Source organism: Vulpes vulpes, chromosome 12 (genome assembly GCF_048418805.1).
Source record: "Vulpes vulpes isolate BD-2025 chromosome 12, VulVul3, whole genome shotgun sequence".
Taxonomy (NCBI): Eukaryota; Metazoa; Chordata; class Mammalia; order Carnivora; family Canidae; genus Vulpes; species Vulpes vulpes.
The window spans coordinates 34416373-34436080 of record NC_132791.1 but is presented as its reverse complement, the minus strand read 5'-3'; the positions used below and the strand labels follow the sequence as shown (position 1 = coordinate 34436080).

Here is a 19708-nt window from a genome sequence, read left to right as displayed (position 1 = left end):
ATGGCTATTTCCCCCATTTTTAAACCTCCAAAAAATTAAGAATTACTTTGCTTTCAGAAAAATTTTCTGATTTACTAGAATAACTTATCCCATGGGAACTTACTGGGATGGAAGGAAAGTTCAGCTTCTTGAGCACATAAATAACTATACAGTACAGTATTTATTCAATGTTGCAAAACTCATTCAAGCTAGAAGCTTTGTATAAGGTTAAATCTGGTCAGAATATCAAACAGAAAATTTATGTACGCTCTTTGTTTTGAGTAAACTAGAAGAACTTAATTCTCACATGGCTTATGAAGCATCACCATCTGTGGGATGGCACACGCACGAAAGTACTTGACATATATGGCACACACACGTGTTGCGGGTACCAGTCAGGCTATTTCCAAAGAAGCCACAGCAAAAACAGTACCTCTACTGAAAGGAAATAAATGCTCATTCCCACTAGAGAAACTTATAGTTTGGCATCTTAGAGCAGTGGCAAATGCAACACGATTATAAAATCTCCCACTGCCCAGGTTTTTATAATAAACCTTTACTAAGGCTGATGTGTACACACACCAGCAGCTACATACCTGCACCTAAAAAGACAAAGACGTGTTATTTTTAAAATTTTCTCTTACCAGCAGTAGCATGCCAAATCTGTTTTCCCTCAACCCAATACTTTTGGCAGCTCCATCATAATATGCCAGCTAAATAAAAAAGTATTTCACAAATTAAGTGATTGGCAAACACAGGATTCTCAATTCAACGTACAGATGACACAGTCTCCTCAGTACACGAAAGATCCCAGATATGTGCATAAAAGGGCAAGACTACCTTTGCACCCAAAAATCTGCCTCTTAACTCCTCTTCTCTTTAACACTTGTAAGAATCAAGCACTTTTAAAACTTTGATCCAGATCTGATTTTAGCACTCATCTGTGATCTTATCCAAGGAACAACTTGTACATATTTATCCAAAGACATAGAGCTGTATTGTTGGGTTGGTTTTTTTTTTTTTTAATCTATACAATATACCAACCCTCAAAAGTACACAGATGAGCCCTCTCATTATAACCTGAAAACTTAACCCTCAAAACTGGAGCCACCTGTTTACAGCTCTGATCTCGAGTACACAGCTTTTATCTCTTAGGTCAAATCTGGCACCTAACATTAGTACTAAATTTCCTCATAACAACAAGATTATGTAATCTCTCAAATTTAACTATATTTTCTCTGTGTGTTTTTTTTAACCAAGGCCAAATGCATTAACATACAACAAAATTCTCAACGTGAGTGATAAAAATGCATTAAAAGTAACCTTTAATCCATGCTATTAACTGATTTTATTCTATTTTGGCACGTTTGAAGTAACTCATCTAAGGATTAGTTAGGCTTTTCTACACTTCTTTTTATCAGGACTCTACCATTCTTGATTTAGTTTTGAGAGAAAAGGGTTTGCAAAAACTATAATAATCTCACAGCTGGAGATGGCTGGCAAGTCCGTGAGGACTCATTGTGCCGTTAATTTGCAGGAAGCCTTTGTGCTCTTCTACTCCCCGTTTTACATGCTGAGCAGTTTTCACTGATAAAGTACTTATGGACCAGTTATTTTAGATTAACGAAAAGCCCAGTAAAATTTTATGTAAAATGGCTGTGAACTTTCTCTTTAAAATACTGAAATGTATCGTCAGGCTTGACTGCATGAAAAGCTAAGCCCTGATCATTTGTCTCAGGAGTTTTCATGTGAGTAGGCAAAGGGAGTCTTAACATTTTTAAGAAGTATTATTTTCAAACAGAGAAGGAATCCAAAATTTTAGGCTACGAATTCAGATTGAATGGCTGAAGCCTCAGGGCAAACACACTGATTTAATCACAGAGTAGCAGGTTTCAAAATCTTGCCTTCTTCAGCCTTAACAATAAAGTATTTCCCTGCCCTTTAAACCTATGGCAATGATGCAAACACAGTATGCAGAAAGGACCCAATATCGTTGGGATTCTTAACGTTATGACATCAATCTTGGGAGGATGTGGCATTGTTCTATTTCGACACTTACCCAAAATGAGATTTTAAAGTCAATGACTATTTCCTCTGGACTTTGAGCCCCAAAAAGGACATTTAAATATGCAATTGTCATGGACTCTAAGTCAAACTCAATTCCCACAACTTTTTCACAATTTTCCCAATTCTCTAGCAGTGCTTCAGGTACAAAAAGCCAACTAACAGAAAAGTCTAAGTTGAAGTTTTTAAATCTGCCTCGATGCAAGCAAAACTGTTGAGATCTGTCCTATTCCAAAACATGAAACTGTATGGTAATGGAGTGTTAAAATTACTCATTTTCTGGTACACCACCTTTCTAAAAATCACAAGTTCAAATCACGATCATAGAGACTCCTATCTTAACATAGCGAGTACATCGCTCATACCTAACCCAGCAAGGCTATCTGCAAAGTGGAAATGATAGTGTCTGAAACTAACAGGGTTAAACAACTTCTTTTGTAAGGCCACTGGCAAAATCTACAGCAGCTGTCTAACACTGCCTTCACCGATCATAGCAAAAGCTCGAGGAAGTGATCCAATACAGCGCCGGTCTTTAGTAACCAGATCGTTTCTATTTCATTTTCAGCCAAGGGAACGGATAACGAAAACAAAATTATTTCTCAGTCAGAAAGTTTACTTGACAAGCTAATTTTTACCAACCAACCTTTAACTTTTATTCACACATATAGCCATAAGAGCAGTTTCTTTTTTGTGTGGAGACAATCTTAATAACTCCTAAATGCTGGCTACACAAGATAAACTTCAGATGGCTATCACTGCTTTAAACCCATTTATAAAAACTACTGGAAAACTTTTTAGCCATTCAAGGACTAGTCCTGAGCTAAAAAAAGAAAAGGCAAACATTTAATCAATGCCATAAACTGGTGAGACACTAAAATGATACGAATTTTTCAGTGAACAAAACTGCACAAGTCACATCATTTTATACATGGCCTACAACAAGTGTATAATCCTCTTTATGCAAGAAACAAACTCCTCAAAGACAGCAATTTTCCACCCAGAAGTACTTACATTGTTTAAAATAAACAAAAATGGTCTCTCATCTTATAGCATCATCTGGCTTTACCAACACATCTGAGGTACCTGCTCCTAAACTCTACTTAGCCTATGGAAAACAGGTATTTCAGGATTTAGGGATATGTACTCAAAATAGAAATCTGACATTCTTCAGAAATTAATTACATTCTTTTAAGAATGTAAATAAGAAAAAAAAAGAATGTAAGGGGGGGAGAAGTAATCAAAATCAGTGACCCAACAAAGTTATGTTATCACTCTGGTGAATAAACCACAGGGTTCAACACTGGGAGGAAACTCCAAAATTTCTTTCAACTAAGTTATGCAGGAATGGGCATGACGGCAGCAGTCTCCATTTCAATATTTACAATGTATAAGTAAATATATTGTTTTATTTAGGTAAGTCTGCCTAGGAAACATTTTTTTCTCCTAAAGGACAATCTCAGTTCAATATTTATAATTCCATTTCTGCTGACTTCCACGTAGGTTTGACCCAAAGCAATTTTAGTCAAAGTTCAGGCTAGTATACACTTAGGCAACATGCCACAGGAAAAAGACACTGATTATAAACCTATTTGACTTTTTTTTATTATAATAGATCCTATCATCTTACTGTATCTCCAGTAGGAGAAACAGGATTTCAACAACTTAACATTTGAAAATGGCTACCAGTTGTTGGTTTCCTAAAGGAAAAAAAAGTTAAAACAAAAAACACCTACGAATGAAAATATACACACAAATGCTTACTCCTGAATTGACATGTATGAATGGCTTACTTGTTTTAAAAAGGAAACCTCAAATCCTGGGTTAATAATACGTGTCACTTTTAGGGATTTAAACCATAAATTCTTCAAATAAAATTAAATAAATTGATTTGTAAATAATTAACTATGAGACTTCAATAATGTAAAATTATCTCTATATTCTCTATGGCTCAGGAATTTAACTGGTTATGTTCCAAATAATACACTTACGGGGTCTTGGAGCCCACTGCCTGTAAAATCTCCCATGGAGATTCAAGACCACCCATTGAAAATAGTACAACATTATTGCCTCGAGCAAGAAGCTGGTACATAGGACTGGTTATTCAAGTCTTTTAAATACTATTTTATTGAGGGATTGTGGGAGGTGGGGGAGGGGGCTAAGGGGGATTCATGAGTGGATGGGGGAGGAAAACTCAGAAAAAAAAAATTTCTAAAGCAAAGGTTCCCCTAGTGCCCCCCTCACTCCTCATCACACCCTCCCCCCTTTTTAAACAGCTACATAAACAAAGTAATAAGTGCTCAATTTCAGGGAGAATTACATTATACTCCATTTGAACAGGCTACAAAGTACTTTTATTTGAAAAGCTGCTTCTCCTCTGTTATAAACAAATTTACCAGGCACCAATTTCAGACAAGAGAAGATGGCTAAGGGAGATGGGAGGCAGAGTTAGGAAAAATTCACTCACTGTCTTAAATAGTTGATCCAATAAAGATCCTTTAGAGAAAACTGTAAGTCTATTTTTTTTTTTTTCTCTCAGTAGGCAAATCATACAGGAGGGCTTTTCTTTTCTAGCGTACTGCACCCTGTCTCTTTAAATTCCAGGCCTGCCCCATTTCCCACGCATTCAATGAAAGCAACACGTTTGCTGGCCTCTAGCCCACAATGTCAAGTAGTTTTCTTGCTATTGAATTTCAAGATTATTCTTTTGGATCATTTGCCCTTTAGTTTTAAGCACGCCAAAGCAAAAATAATGTCTTTCTACAATAACATAAAGAAAACTCTGAGGCCTTTACAAGTCTACAAGTAGAGAACACCTTGTCCCTTGGTTCCCCTTTCACTGCAAAATATGCTCCCACTCTATATGCTCCAAATAAGGGCCATTTATACATTATCTTGGTCTACCATAGCTTTGTCTGTACCATAATAAAATTCTATGAGTATATTTAATTTAGTACCAAATTTGGAATTTCTAACAATCTGCAATACTCAAACCAAGTCTTCGTATTGCTCAAACTCTCCTAGCTTTAGCTTGGTCCGCTGAGTATTCAGTTAGACTCGGTTTTAAAACAATTACTTGATTTTCTATATTTGCAGTTAAGCCACCTGCATAAATTAATAAGAAAAACAGCAAGTAAATATTGGGAGCTGTAATCATGGTGCCAAAGAGTCTATTTTCCTCATTTTCATACGTATCTTAATCCTGAAGAAAAGAGTCGAGGCTATTACGAATCCCCATTTAGAATTCTCTCCAAAGTAATAGAAATAGTTAAATAAAAATTCATCAGCAGAACTAAATGAAGCCCATGGAAAATGTTACTCCAAATGCTAGCAAATGGGAACTTAAAGTGGCAATTTTATTGAAGCAGCTAGTAAAGAAATGCTCTGATCACAAACATCAATTTTTGTATTTTACATTTTGAGGTGGAGTTAATCTGTCACTTTATGAATTTTGTAAAAGCAGCTAAAACCAAAGGGAAAACAGACTTTTTCTTTTTTGATGTATAGTTTTGCTATGCATTTGTGCATAGTACTTTCAACGGTTATTTTTCTTAATGTTAAAAAGGTAAAGATATTTCCCACAGATCATAAAATCATGGACTTAAACAGATGAATTTTGAATTGCAAATAGACCTTTAAGACCACTAAAATTAACTCCATCATTTTGCAGAAATCATTTCTTCTAGTTGTGTTTAAGGAACGTTCATATTAATCTATATGTTCTGTATATAATACATGAAATTACATTTTAATTTTCCTTTATAAAACATCTGGTTATTTTTGTAGTTTAAATATGAAATATTATTTAAACTGTTTTAATACTAAAATATTGTTTGTATTTACACAATTATGCATCCGTTCAGAAAGAACTACCCCTTCTTTCCCTGCCCCAAACATTATTTTTACCTTATCTTTGGTAGTTGTTTGGGGACTTTTTATTTCTCATAATTTAACGTTTAACTTCCAAATTATATACAAAGACACAAACTGAAGATGAGTCTTTATTTCCAATTACAGACCCCATTTATTCCTACCACTATTACCATACATCTAAACATGATATATGCCCTTTCACTTGCTGCCAATTTTTAAAGTGAGATTTAGGCTCTGGAAAATTTTCTAATACTATACATATCAAGATAAACATACTAATTAATTAACAAAGTTAAACTTATCAAAACTCCATAGGAAGATCAAAACTTTTCAAAACATTCCTAAGTACTCCAAAAATGTATACCATACTAATATATTATATATTATTGTCCTTCTGTTACAAAGAACATTTTACATGAATCATGTACTTATAAGTAAAATTAATCTAATTAATTTTACTACTTCAGCACAGCAACTTTGTTAAGAAAGGTAAGAATATAATTTACATGTTTTTCTTTAAAGTTTACAATCAACTTTTGAAACATTTGTGCATACATTATAGTGCTATTAAAGGAAAACATTCAGAATGACAAGGTGATTAAAATTTCAAATAACAAAATATGAAAATGTTCCTTGGGAAAGACATTTTTATGTTCTAAATGAGATTACTTAAAAAAACTAAAAAGCTTATTGTAAACATGTCCATATGTACATTTAACTATCTGGTTTTACATAAGTAGTATGTCTCATTCAAGAAAGCTTAAAAAATCCAGTAAATTTTACTATTTCCTGAGGGCTCCTTTCTATTTGCGTGATGGGGGTGCTGAATCTTGGAATAAAGCCAATTCAATACTAAAAAAAAAAAAAAAAAATTCCTGATATCCCATCTTCAAGAGATAAATTCTATTAACATTTTATAATAGCAATTTCTTCCCATCTTTTCACTGATGTATTTTTATCTCTCACACAATTCTCAAAATGTGAGTAATGAACAATTCTGGCCATTCTGATATGAAGATAATGGACTGAATCAAATACTAAAATCAATGATGAAAATAAACAAAAAAAAAGAGCCTCTACAGAAAGATACTTTATCAAGGAACACTAACTTCAAGCTACCAAGGAGCCTTTAAAACATAATTTTCATTTATTTGCAGCTCTCTTTAAAATTGTTTGCATTTGTGTATTTTTGTCTGTATAATTAAATTGTTGGCTCTAGAATCATTCACAATTGCCTTTAACAAGTTAGAATGATCATCAGAATTTTTGTTTTTTAAAATTAGGCAGCAAGTCACAAGTAAAGAGTGGAAGAGCAACTGCTTTTCAAGACAACTTCAAATAACCATCTGAATTATTAAATAGAAAACCCTGAAGGTATGGTGAATGAACAAATATTTGATATACTGTACCTTCTTATAATCTGTTTACATGATAAGTCCAAGTCCCACTTATTCTGTTGATAATAGAAACACAAGTAATTATCCAAAACATGATGCATCAGAAAAACAAATTGAGTGACAAAATTGCAAGGTCTGGCCTACATTATATGAAACAGAGAAAAAAAATTAGTCACCTTTCATGAAAAACCCAATACTCTAATAACCTGGTCAAGAGCCATATCTGAGCCATATTTGAGGCACTGTTATCAAATAAACAAAGGGTTTCTTAAATTCCTGGAATGTTCCAAGTTTAAGTAGTGTTGATGGCTGGCATAAATGGCACTGATATTATCAGAAAGTAACTTTTCAAAACAAAAGCATAATCATCTATCTGGTGAATCACTCTCCTTCCCTGTTACTGCAGGAAGACTCTTTCACCAAGGTCACTGTTCACTCATCATTAAAAAAGGTAAAATTCCAGTATACTGAAGTTCATATCAACTTTTTCTCTTTTCAAAAAAAAAAAAAAATCATTCTCCAAACTACCACATTATGAAAAGCAAGAAATTAAATACAGCAGCACATGTCTATCATCTAGCATGATAACCAATACACAGTTGATAACTAACAAATGGTAGTTACTTCATTAGGAAAACACTAGACCAAAGATATGCTCAGAACTTATCCTTAAAAAAAAAAAAAAAAGGAAAAATAATATTTCACAGCTGAAAAAGCCCACAGAGCTTATTTAGTCCAAACGCAACCCTTCTATCTCCCAAGCTAGGGCCTTTTCTACTACATTGCTAAATACTGCTCTACAAGTTATTGGAATACCTCTGACTCCTATTTTTAAAGCTAAAAGCCTAGTTGTATTTCATGGATTAAGTAGTAAAAAAAAAAAAAAAAAAAGTGACAGACCTGGCCAAGTCTCTCAAATTTGTGTCTAGCTTTTTCAAAAAGCATCCAAAGTATGTGGGAAAAAAAAAAAAAAAAGATTAAGGAAGAAAAGAAGAAAAATTCATTTTTGCCTATAACAGGCTAAAAAACCCATTCTAGAAAATGCGATTCTCAGCCGACACAATGCTTCCTGCTAAATTCAAGTGGTGGTTCTGTTTACACAAAGTCAATTATTAGAGGTACAGAAGAAATCAGTTTCAGAACACTGAGTAATAATTTACCACTTAGGGGAGTGGAAGCTAAAGTCGGAATTCTATAACTCTTTTACTGATTTGGGATATCTGACTTTATGGTATATTATTGCCAAAAACTTCCAGTATCTAGACTACACTGATGGAAGGTATAAGTAGTATCCACAAGGGTAACACAAGTCCCATCTCATCAGATGTGTAACTAATGCAACATAGGAGGAACAATAGACACATATATAAGGAGATGCCAGTGTGAGACTGATGGAGCATGTAACACGTGCTCCTTCTGAGTGTTTATATGACAAACTAGCTTCCCACTGCTCCTTACTATTTCTGGGCATAGGTAGAAAGTCATATAACAAGCATCTCTGATAAGACAATTTGGAGCTACATTAACCTTTTGAATAAGCTATCCCACTAAAAAAAAGCAACCAAATCCCTATTTTTCACTTAGTCACTACAAAACAATTGTTTATAATACAGGAACAGGGACAGAAATTAAATAAAGGAAAAAATTTTGTAAACTAGAATATTTCTCCAATACAAAAAAACTCTTGGGATGCCTGGGTGGCTCAGTTGTTGAGTCTGCCTTCGTCTCAGGTTGAGATCCTGGAGTCCCAGGATCGAGTCCCACATCCAGCTCCCTGCACAGAGCCTGCTTCTCCTCCCTCTGCCTATGTCTCTGCCTCTCTGCCTCTCTCTCTCTCTCTCTCTCACTCTCTCATGAATAAATAAATAAAATCTTTAAAAAAAAAAAAAAACTCTTCATTATGCAGCAACTCATATTAATTAAAGTATTTGGGGTAAAAGGTATGGAGAACATAATGTCCACTGAACTTTGTTTTTAAACATGCATAATGTTATGGGTGTTTATCACAATAAATAGGTACCTAGAATAATCTGATAGTAGTCTCCCCCCAACACCACCCTGGGAGGGAGGGGGAAGAAGTAGGGCATAAAACCTATCTGCAAAGGTTAAAGGCACCATGTAGACTAAATATATATCCAGATACATTAAGAGGCAAGCAACTCTCGTTACTCTGTAGGCCACTGCTGTTATTAATATTTTAGGAAATTGTTAATGTATATTTTGCTTTTTAAAATCAATACATACACACAGCATTTGGCCTGGTATTGATGGGAAAATAACTAACTAAGGATTTCTGCTGAAAAAGGAAACAAAGAAAAAAATTCACTTTTGGCAAAATTAAATATTTTAAAATTTATTTGGCTCAGAGAATATTAATCTTCTGACATGGATAATAACTCTAATTAAATTCAACTGATCATCTTCATAATCATTTATGAACATTATTTTAAGTAAATGGACCTCAGAATTAAATTCAAGATAAGCCATAATTTTCTTTAAAAAAAAATGATGCATTGATTTTATCCAAAAAAGTTAATTGTTAACTACTACATACCAACTAAATCACACCCAAATACTAGCCTTATCTTTTTAGAAATTCAATGATAATAGCCTTCTTCAGGCCTTAATCACTACAAACTTATCATACTTAAGTTAAAAGAATTACATCATACAACATTATTTCTTAAAACAATGTTCTGGATCCTTTATGGAATTGCCATGCTACCATGGTCGGGAGCCAAAGTATCAGGGGATACCTACCATTCAGTAACAATGTTTCCTAATGAGTTAATCTCAAAGGAAAACCTTAAATTAATCCACACAATAAATTTGATTTTGCCTGAAAGTAGGTGTAGAACTTTTCCCTCTTAAACAGCATCTACCATGGTTACCACCACTTAATTAAATTCTACATCATGTCTACAAAAGCAGTTATTGCTGAACATTCATCTGCTAATACAAGTGAATAATTATTCAACATTTTAAAGGTAAACATTTACCACCATTTATTACTAGCTATCTTTTTGCACCAGCAACACTGTGACTCGCTGTGTCTACATGCAAGATCACTTCACATTTCTAGGCTTCTGATTTAAAGTAAAGAGAGGATAAACAAAACTGGAGAATCTCAAATGTCCTTTCCAGCTCCACAAGACACAAGCATGTTGAAGGCAGGGACCTCCTCTTTCTCTTACTTCTCCCCGGGTCCTTTCCCTGTATCCTGCACATATAAAGTCTGTTGGTTAAGCACATTACCAAGCCCACAAATTATATTCTTAAACAAAACCCCAAAACCACACAGGAAAACAAAACAAAATAGATCAATTTGGCAAAATTAAAAACTTGTGTATGTCAAAGAGATACCATACATTAGGCTACAAGAAAAAGAAACAAAAATGAGACAAGATATTTCCAATACAAATAACAAAGGATTAACATCCTACAGATAAGAAAAAGACAAAGATCTCAATAGTTTCCTTTTCAAAAAAGACAAAGGATATTTTTAAAAGTCAATGAAAAAGAAATCCAACCGGTCAATAAACACATAGAAAATGCTTAACCCCACTAGAAACCAGAGAAATGCAAATGAAAACAAAAGATACCGTATTTCAACTAAATATAAGAAATCTGAAAAATAACATTGGCAAAACTCTACAGAAAATGGTACTCATTCCCTAACAGGATATAAACTGTCACAACTTTTTTGTAGAGCCATCTGACAATGTCTAATACAAATGAAAACGCACATACAACTCAAATTCCAGGCCTATATCCAAAATACTGTTCATCTGTACAAGGTAACACATTCAAAGATGTTCAATGCACAGAACAGAAAATGACCTATCTATTCCTTAATAGGGGAACAGAAAAGTAAGCACGGAACGTCTTCCTACTACTATCAAACACTGAATAGAAGAAATTAAAGGAAATAAACTGACTCTCTACAGATAAAATGAGTGTGGAAAAGTTCAAACACACAGAGAGGGGGAAAATAGCAAGATACAAAATTATTCACTCATGAAAATGTTCTAGAATTAAATTGTGGCAATTAGCACACAACCATGTGAATATCTTAAAAAGCCACTGAATGTTACACTTTAAAAGGGTAAATTTTATGATATGCAAATTATATCTCAATTAAAAAAAAACAGTATGATACTCTTCATGGAGATTTTAAAGCATGATATATTGCAATATAAAAGTGCAAATGTACATAAACAGAATGGAAGAAAGGCTGAAGAAGGTTGTGAAACATCTAAAAGCTCTAGCTGCATCTGTAATACCTAATTCTCTAAAATCAAAACAAAGAATCAAATATGATAAAATGTAAACATTTATTCAACCCTGGTAGTGAGGATATAAATGTTTGTTATGTCATTCTTTCCTTTGTGTTTCCCTGTTTTGTTTTGGGTCCTTTTTTTTAAAATACAATAAGGACACAAAACAGGCATATCATAAGCAACAAATAGTAAATATATACATACCTAAAATATATTCAGCATTGTTAATCAAATAAATGCAAATTAAAGTGAAGTTCTGCTTCATCCAGCAAACTGACAGATTTACAAAAAAAAAAAAAACAACAACAACAACAACAACTTGTAATTCCCAGTACTGGCAACCATGTGGGGAAAAGGGAACTCTCCCAAGCCCTGGGGAAGTATAAACTGGTACAGTCTTTATGGAGGAAACCTTGGTGATATGTATCTAAATTTAAAATCTATACACCAAAAATAAATAAATAGATAGATAGATAGATAGATAAAATCTATACACCTTGTCTCAACTATATCCTTTCTGGGAAATTTACCATGAAGAAATTATAGGAAAAAACACAAAAATGAACGTCTAAGATGTTCATCATAGCATTAACTATAACAAATTAAGCCTAAGAACAATCTAAATGTCCACACGAAGTTATAGTACATGTATATTCAATGTAATATCATAAAATCCAGCTCTAAAAAGATATTTCATCACCTATCAGGAGGGTAGAAATGTTTATTTATGCTGTATCCCCAGCTCTTAGCAGTGTTCTAGCCACATAGGAGCTCCAAAAATCACCTCAACAGGTGATAAATTCAAGCTCATTTATAGTTAATGTGTGTGTTTCCATAATACACATAAGTACAGATATCTACTAAAATATTAATTATGGTTCTCTGTGAAGAATTTTCAGGTAACTTTTTTCTTTATATTTCTATGGTTTGTGTGGGTTTTTTTGTTGTTTTTTGTTTTGTTTTGTTTTTACAATAAACACACACCTATAAATTAAAAAACAACACCGTTTCAATTGCATGCAAAAAAAAAATATGGGTTTCTTATAAAAGCTGCATTGTACAACTGTGCAAGTTCTGTACTTGCACACTGTACAAGTTCTATATCTGTAAGTTTAAAAAAACTAATGAATTACCTGTAATATCAATGGACTCTTTTCAGACAAATTATATTCTCAAAAATGAATACAGCACTACACACAAGAATAAAGAGAACCACAAAATATTAAAAGAATAAAAGATTAAAGCATGAAAATATAGTAGGTTATGAGGAAGAAGATGAGCTATAGAGACTCTGGCCACTCACACAAAATGTTGCAAAAGAATATTACATACATACATACATTAATATGTATCACTAAAACAAGAGATTTTCTGTTTCTACAGGGTAGCTTCTTATTTGAGGAATAAAACATAAAAATCAAACAGGTATAAAGGCCAAGGGAGGGATCCCTGGGTGGCGCAGCGGTTTGGCGCCTGCCTTTGGCCCGGGGCGTGATACTGGAGACCCGGGATCGAATCCCACGTCGGGCTCCCGGTGCATGGAGCCTGCTTCTCCCTCTGCCTATGTCTCTGCTTCTCTCTCTCTCACTGTGTGCCTATCATAAATAAATAAAATTTTAAAAAAAAATTTAAAGGCCAAGGGAAAAAAAAATTATAGAATTCTGTATTACGGGGATCTCTGGGTGGCTCAGTGGTTTGGCGCCTGCCTTCGGGGCGTGATCCTGGAGTCCCAGGATCAAGTCCCGCGTCGGGCTCCCGGCATGGAGCCTGCTTCTCCCTCTGCCTGTGTCTCTGCCTCTCTCTCTATGTCTATCATGAATAAATAAATAAAATCTTAAAAAAAAAAAAAAAGAATTCTGTATTACTTCTATTAGGACAGTGAGAAACCCTGAGATCAGAGATCAAAATTATTCTCAAATCTGCTCAATAAATACTAAAGTCTAAAAGTTCAGTAATACACCAAGTCCTTGCTTAAGTATGTAACTGCGGCAATTGTGTTTTGCATCTCTTCCCCTCTGAAGTATCTAAGCTTTCTGAGTTATTTTTTGAAGACATAAGTCAAAGAGAGTTAAAAAAAAAAAATCCACATCTTAGAACTGTAAAAGCTGTGTTAAGTAATAGGGGTCATCTGTAATAGTTGTCCAAAAAAAACACTAAAGTGCTAAGGTTGGCCCATGGAAGACCACTAGAAGGAAACTTGAGAGAACCAATAAAGAAGAAAAGTCTTAAAGGTAAACCAATTGATACCCCTCCCCTGTCTACCTCACAGAGGTAGTTCTACAGAGGGTCACCTAAAATAATGGATGTAAAAGGCTTCTGCTTCTACAATTAATATGCCATAAACTGGACAGTAATATTAACTATAAAATATATCCACTATAACCCAAGTTTGGATTTTTTCCTTTGAAGGGAAAAAACATTGTTAGATAATTGTTATAATGGAATTTAACCATGCAAATACATTGGAAGACTTATCTTTCCCCTTTCCATTAAATATTTTTACTAGCAAATAATGGCTTTAAAAAATCAGCTTCCACATATTCATAGGGCAGTTGATCTGGGCCAGGTTCTACGTCGACTATTTTATATCAGAGGTTCTCTGAGTGTATTCTGGGGACCTCAGGATCCCAAAAAAACCTTTTCCAGACATTGCTTATTTTTACAATGACTGTAAGATATTATTTCCAAGGGTACCCCGGGGGGCTCAGTGGTTTAGCGCTGCCTTCGGTCCAGGGCCTGATCCTGGAGACCGGGGATGGAGTCCCATGTCGGGCTCCCTGCATGGAGCCTGCTTCTCCCTCTGCCTGTGTCTCTGCCATATTCTCTCTCTCTCTCTCTCTCTCTCTCTCTCGAATAAATAAATAAAATCTTAAAAAAAAAAAAAGATATTATTTCCTTCCTTCACTCATTCTCTCATGAGAACACTGTGGAGTTTTCCAGAGGCTACATGATGTGTGATAACAGAACAGAATGAATGCAGAAACACATAAGCTCATCCAGTTATTTCAAAACATCAAAAAGATTTGTACACACAAAAAGTAAAATAATATCACACTTCTCACTTTTTTTTTGAGAATGCTCATTTTTCATTAGAATATTGCTTATATGCTAATCTTTAATGGGTTAATGACTGTTATCTTTAAACCAATTAATACATAACTTTTTAAAGGTCTCAGGTTTAATTTCTAATATCATACATATTAAATAGGTAAAACTTACAGAGGAAAAGTTCTTTGGAGTCAATTTTTAAAAGCATAAAGTGGTCTTAAGACCAATAAATTTGAGAACAGCTGATTCATATTTAATCCTCAATTTATGAGGTAATGGTTCTATTCTTTCATCATTCCAGGAACACAGATGAGAACACAAGTGAGAAAACAGACACAAAAAAGGACTTGCTCAAAATCACACAAGGAGTTCTTAAGCCAGCATTTGAATACAAGTCTATAGTTCCTAACCCTAACTCCTCTCCACTGAGCAACAATATCCACCCAAGACGTTCTATATTGGGTATTCGCTCTTTGTCTTGTAGTCTTAAAAAGTAACGAGTGCTCACTGGAATGTTTTAAATGTACAGAACTTAAAAAAAAAAAAAACAAACACTACAAAAAACTCTCATCATTGCCAACACCGTGAACACCCACCAGAGAAACCTACTAATAGCTGGGTTCCCACTCATCCAAAATTCATTTATTTATACACATACACTTTTTATTTGTATAAGCACATTTTTTAAATGGGATCACACTGAGTTATGAAATAGCAACTTGAATTATTTCATTTCATATCTCTTGAAGATGTTCCTGCATCTACAAACAGATTTATCTCCTTTTAATAGATCACCATCATTTAACTGTAGCCAAATTTTTGCTGTTTAAAAAGTCACAAGATATATGCTATAACTTTGTGTAGCTGTATCTGTTGGAAAATCCCTGGAATTGCTGGGTCAAAGGGTATAAACGCTTTAAATCTAAATAGAGGTTGCCAAATGCCCTCCAAAATGTCCGTGCCCAATTTACATTCCCACTAACAGCATATAAGATTTCCTTCAATAATTCAGCTTTTAAGTGTCTTGGAAAATTATGTTTTATGTTGCTTCAAAATGCCAAGTACTAGAACTGCTCTCAATGGTCATCTTAATTCCATACAGAACTCTACACAAATCTTCTAACACTCACTGAATGTATCACATTAGCCATTCATCTTTATTTTTTCCTGAAGCCTTTTAAATACCTCAGAAGAGAAAACACACCAGGTGCACGTAGGTTCTTCAACTACCTTGGTCTCGAATTTTAGGTACTCTGATAAAAAGTTATCTAAATTATTGCAGAAGACTATTTAACACAATCAGAACTACACAGTAACACTGGGCTCAATCATTTAAATTAAAGGAAAGTTCTAAGTGTGGATTTATTGTGCTTTATCTGCCCACACAAAGGACTAGGGCTACAAATAAAAAGCTATCAAATCATACCAGTGGCCAAATTAGCTTACATAAAATAATAAGCAACAGATTTCATATCATAAATGTCAATGGAACAGACTGCAATAGTTAAGAATGGCTGTAATTGGAAAGAAAGTTCACTCAAAGTCACATCATACCGAAAATGAAAACATTAATATTTTAAATGAAATGTTTTGAATGTGACCATTCATTTCAGTCATATCAGACCATTATAAATCTTTGGTACTAATAAATAAGATATGGTCTTTTTTTGCAAGTAGATAGTTTTAAAATGCATTATACTCCGACCTGCCTGTTCTGTAACGGCTAATGGATATTCCAGGCTTCACTATTTCATCAAAATCTCTCTTCTAGGGCTCTGTGCTAGTAATTTTAAATTCAAAGTCTCCAACCCATCTTTGGGACAAAGTAAACCTTCATTAATTCAAGTCCAATTAGCTCAATACTGAAATGGTACACATAATTCTCATTAGGCAACAAGTTGAAAATACTGTAATTTTTTCCTCTACAAGTTCTCATAATATTACTGTGAAATAAAGGAAATCATCCTGAAAATCAGTGTGCTTTTCCAAACCAAAGATTTTCAAAACTAAGGATGCATCCATCTTCCTGGCTGAGCAGTTCATCCTCAGTGTGAAGGTCCACTTCTGTTTATCAGTACATCACTACTGTATATAGTGAAAGTGATTTAACCTGTCATTATCAGGAAAGCCATTTACATTTTGGAGTATGTGGATTCCTTTTAAATATCTTGTAACTCAGACTTTTCACAAAGCCATTCTTGCAGTTTCTCCCATTTCTAATTTCCCACTTCGGATCTATAAAATGGCAAATGTAGCACCTTAACAGGTACACAAGTAGACTTTGCAATGCCTGGCATCCTTATTTGTATTTATTCTTATCATTTTGAAAGATGTTATAAGCCAAAAAATAAGTCCCAGGACTAAGTGGCATGTTTGGTGTTACTTGAATTTACAACTTACTATTCCCAACGAACAGAGAAACCTTCTCTTGCAATCTGAATCATGTGTAATTACAGTATGACAAGGTCTCTCCTGGGCTATGTAAGCTGGCATTTTTCCCAGGACTTGTCACATCATGGGAAGCACACATACAAATAAAAATCCAAAAATAAACATTTTAAAACAATGGCTTATAGACTACATAAAGAAACTCCACAGTTGAAAATAAAAAATTGAGGAGCCCAGCCGGCAAGCAGGCATCTCTCACTAGAGACGCCTAAGACATCAGTGTTATCAAGCAGGCTACCACGCCTAGCAACAACTCCCAGGTGTGGGCTTTGCAGGGCAGCACCCTCACGTTCCCTCCGGCTGGACAGAAAATCATTAAGTAGGGGAAATACAGGGGAACATCGCCACATACACACCGAAGCAGAGAAACAGTGGTGAAATCTAGGGAGGTTCGTCATCTTTAATTTCATCATGCCAATTGCTTGATTGTTAAGGCGCCTAAACAAAGTTACCTTAAGAGCTACATCTTCTGCCAACTGACTTAGTTTTCCTAATACAATAAATATTGCTTTTTTTTTTTGCTCAATGTATTTTATCTCGAAGTGAGCAGCAACCAAGTAGTCCTAACAGTGGACACCAGGGATCTTAGAAGGTGGTTTCTTTTGTTTAAACTCCTCTGCAGTGGCTCTATAGATACATGGAAAGGGAGAGCGGGAAGCATCACACCCAACCTCACACAGTGACAGAAACTTGACAATACTCATCCTAATTACAGTGTTGAGGAAATATGAAGTCAAAGATCTCTGGCTATATTTTGATTTAAAATGCTAACAAAATCTAAACGTTATTTCCTATAGACCATGCATATTCCTACCCCTCTATTAAGAGGCTGGATTCATTTATTATCCATCAAATTCAACTGTTCAAGTTTTCAAGAGGAGCTATAAAACAAACCACTGAAGGCAAAACATACAATCCTACAACCCATTACATGGGCTCTGGAAACAAAAATAAGCATCAACACAAACCTCTGCCACCTCGAAGGCACACAGCATTTCTCCTTTCTTTATTCAGCTCCTCAATGTTCAATAATTTCCAGTAGCTCTAAGCAGAATGGATTTATTATGATGTTACTCTAAGAAACTGCAGGAGTTCTAGATGCCAATAAAGATTACGGATCAAATGGAAGATAACTACTAACCATTGTGTCGAGTTAGATAAATAAACCTGCTCACAAACAAAGCACCTTATTGTATTTGTACTGTTACCTCCACTAATCCAACTAAAACAACCAGACAGTAGCTTTCCGGAGGCTGAAGGGAATAGAAATGGAATTTCTCAAACCCTCTTTAAATTTCGTCCAAAGTAACATCCCGTTTTTCTTTTCTTTTCTTTTTTTTTTTTTAAACTGTCCTGCCCTTGGTGGAAACTGTTTGGGACCTGAAGGGCCGAGCTGTGGATTATGCAAACTAGAGACCAAGGCTAAAAAAAAAAAAAAAAAAAAAAAACAAGGTGGGGAAGGGCTGAAGCAGGAGGCAGGACCACATCGTTCCCCCTGAAACTTAGCTTCGACCTTTGCTGAGACCCTCTTCCCCCGCAGATCACAGCGGGCAGACTTCGGACCGACGCTCAAAAAAAAAAAAAAAAAAAAATCGAAGGAGCCATCAAGTGCCACCGGGGACTAGGGACGAGGAAGCCCCCAGACCAAACATAAAATGCTGACGGTGCCGGGTGGGGGTGGCTAACCCACAAAACAGGAAAATCTGTGACACCTGGCACCCCAGTGCCTGATACACAGGAAGGGAGGCAGAGAAGACCCTCAAGAGAGGCGACTTCTCGAGACGGAACAATAACTACATCCCATGCATTCCTTGCTAATAACACAGGTAAATCTCAATTTCTCCGGGGAGGGGGCAGAAAAAATGGGGGGGGGGGGCGCGAGCTGTTTATTCCCTCCAGCCCCACCCCACCCCCACCCCCTCATCCGACACCTCCAAACCCAACAACTAATTGCACCTTCCCCGCAGAACCCGCGGCTAACCCCGGAGGACCGGTGAGGGCAGGCTTGGGATGAATAAACACACTCGACACCTGACGGTCCTTTCTCTGCGGTGACTTTCCCGAAGCCCCAGTGGCGCGCGCGCGGGCGGGAGCCCGGACCTGGCCAGCGCGGCGCCGCGCACCCCGGTCCCGAGGCGACGCCGGGGAGCGCGGGGGAGGGGGGGGCGGGGAGAGGGGCAGGGGGACCGCCCGGGCCAAGCGATTGTTTCCTCCGCGAGCAAAGACATTTTTTTTTTTTTTTTTAAATCAAGCTCCTTTTGTATTCGAGCCCTACCTCTTTTTGGCCTAGGAAAGCTTTCGTGCAAGTGGAAGACGACTTTCTCCACAAAGTGCTGTATGTTACTGTGCTCCGGGCCGCGCACGAACACCATCCAGTCGTGGGTGAAGCCCTCCACGGTGGGTTTTTTCCTCACCTGGGCGCGGTGCCCCAGCTCCAGCTTCACCTGCACGGCACACTGCGGGCAAGGGGGAGGAGAGACAGCCGTGAACAACAGGAAGGCGACCGTTCGACACTGAACATTGCGCCTGACATTTTTTTTTTCCTCCTTCTTGAAACGCACATAAAAGGAAACGGCGGTGCCCTCCGCATCCACGTTTCACGCGCGTGGGCGCGCACACCGC

The 19708-nt window shown here is 36.0% G+C and overlaps 1 protein-coding gene across 2 annotated transcripts in view; it reads right to left on the bottom strand.

Moving 5' to 3' along the window:
* The window catches only part of MLLT3 (MLLT3 super elongation complex subunit), a 279792-nt gene that overhangs the window by 258513 nt on the left and 1571 nt on the right, over positions 1-19708 (bottom strand). For both annotated transcript variants that reach the window (XM_026001464.2, XM_072728179.1), the window contains exon 2: positions 19362-19542. In XM_026001464.2, coding sequence (XP_025857249.1) covers positions 19362-19542 — 181 coding nt within the window. The remainder of the gene's footprint in view (positions 1-19361; positions 19543-19708) is intronic.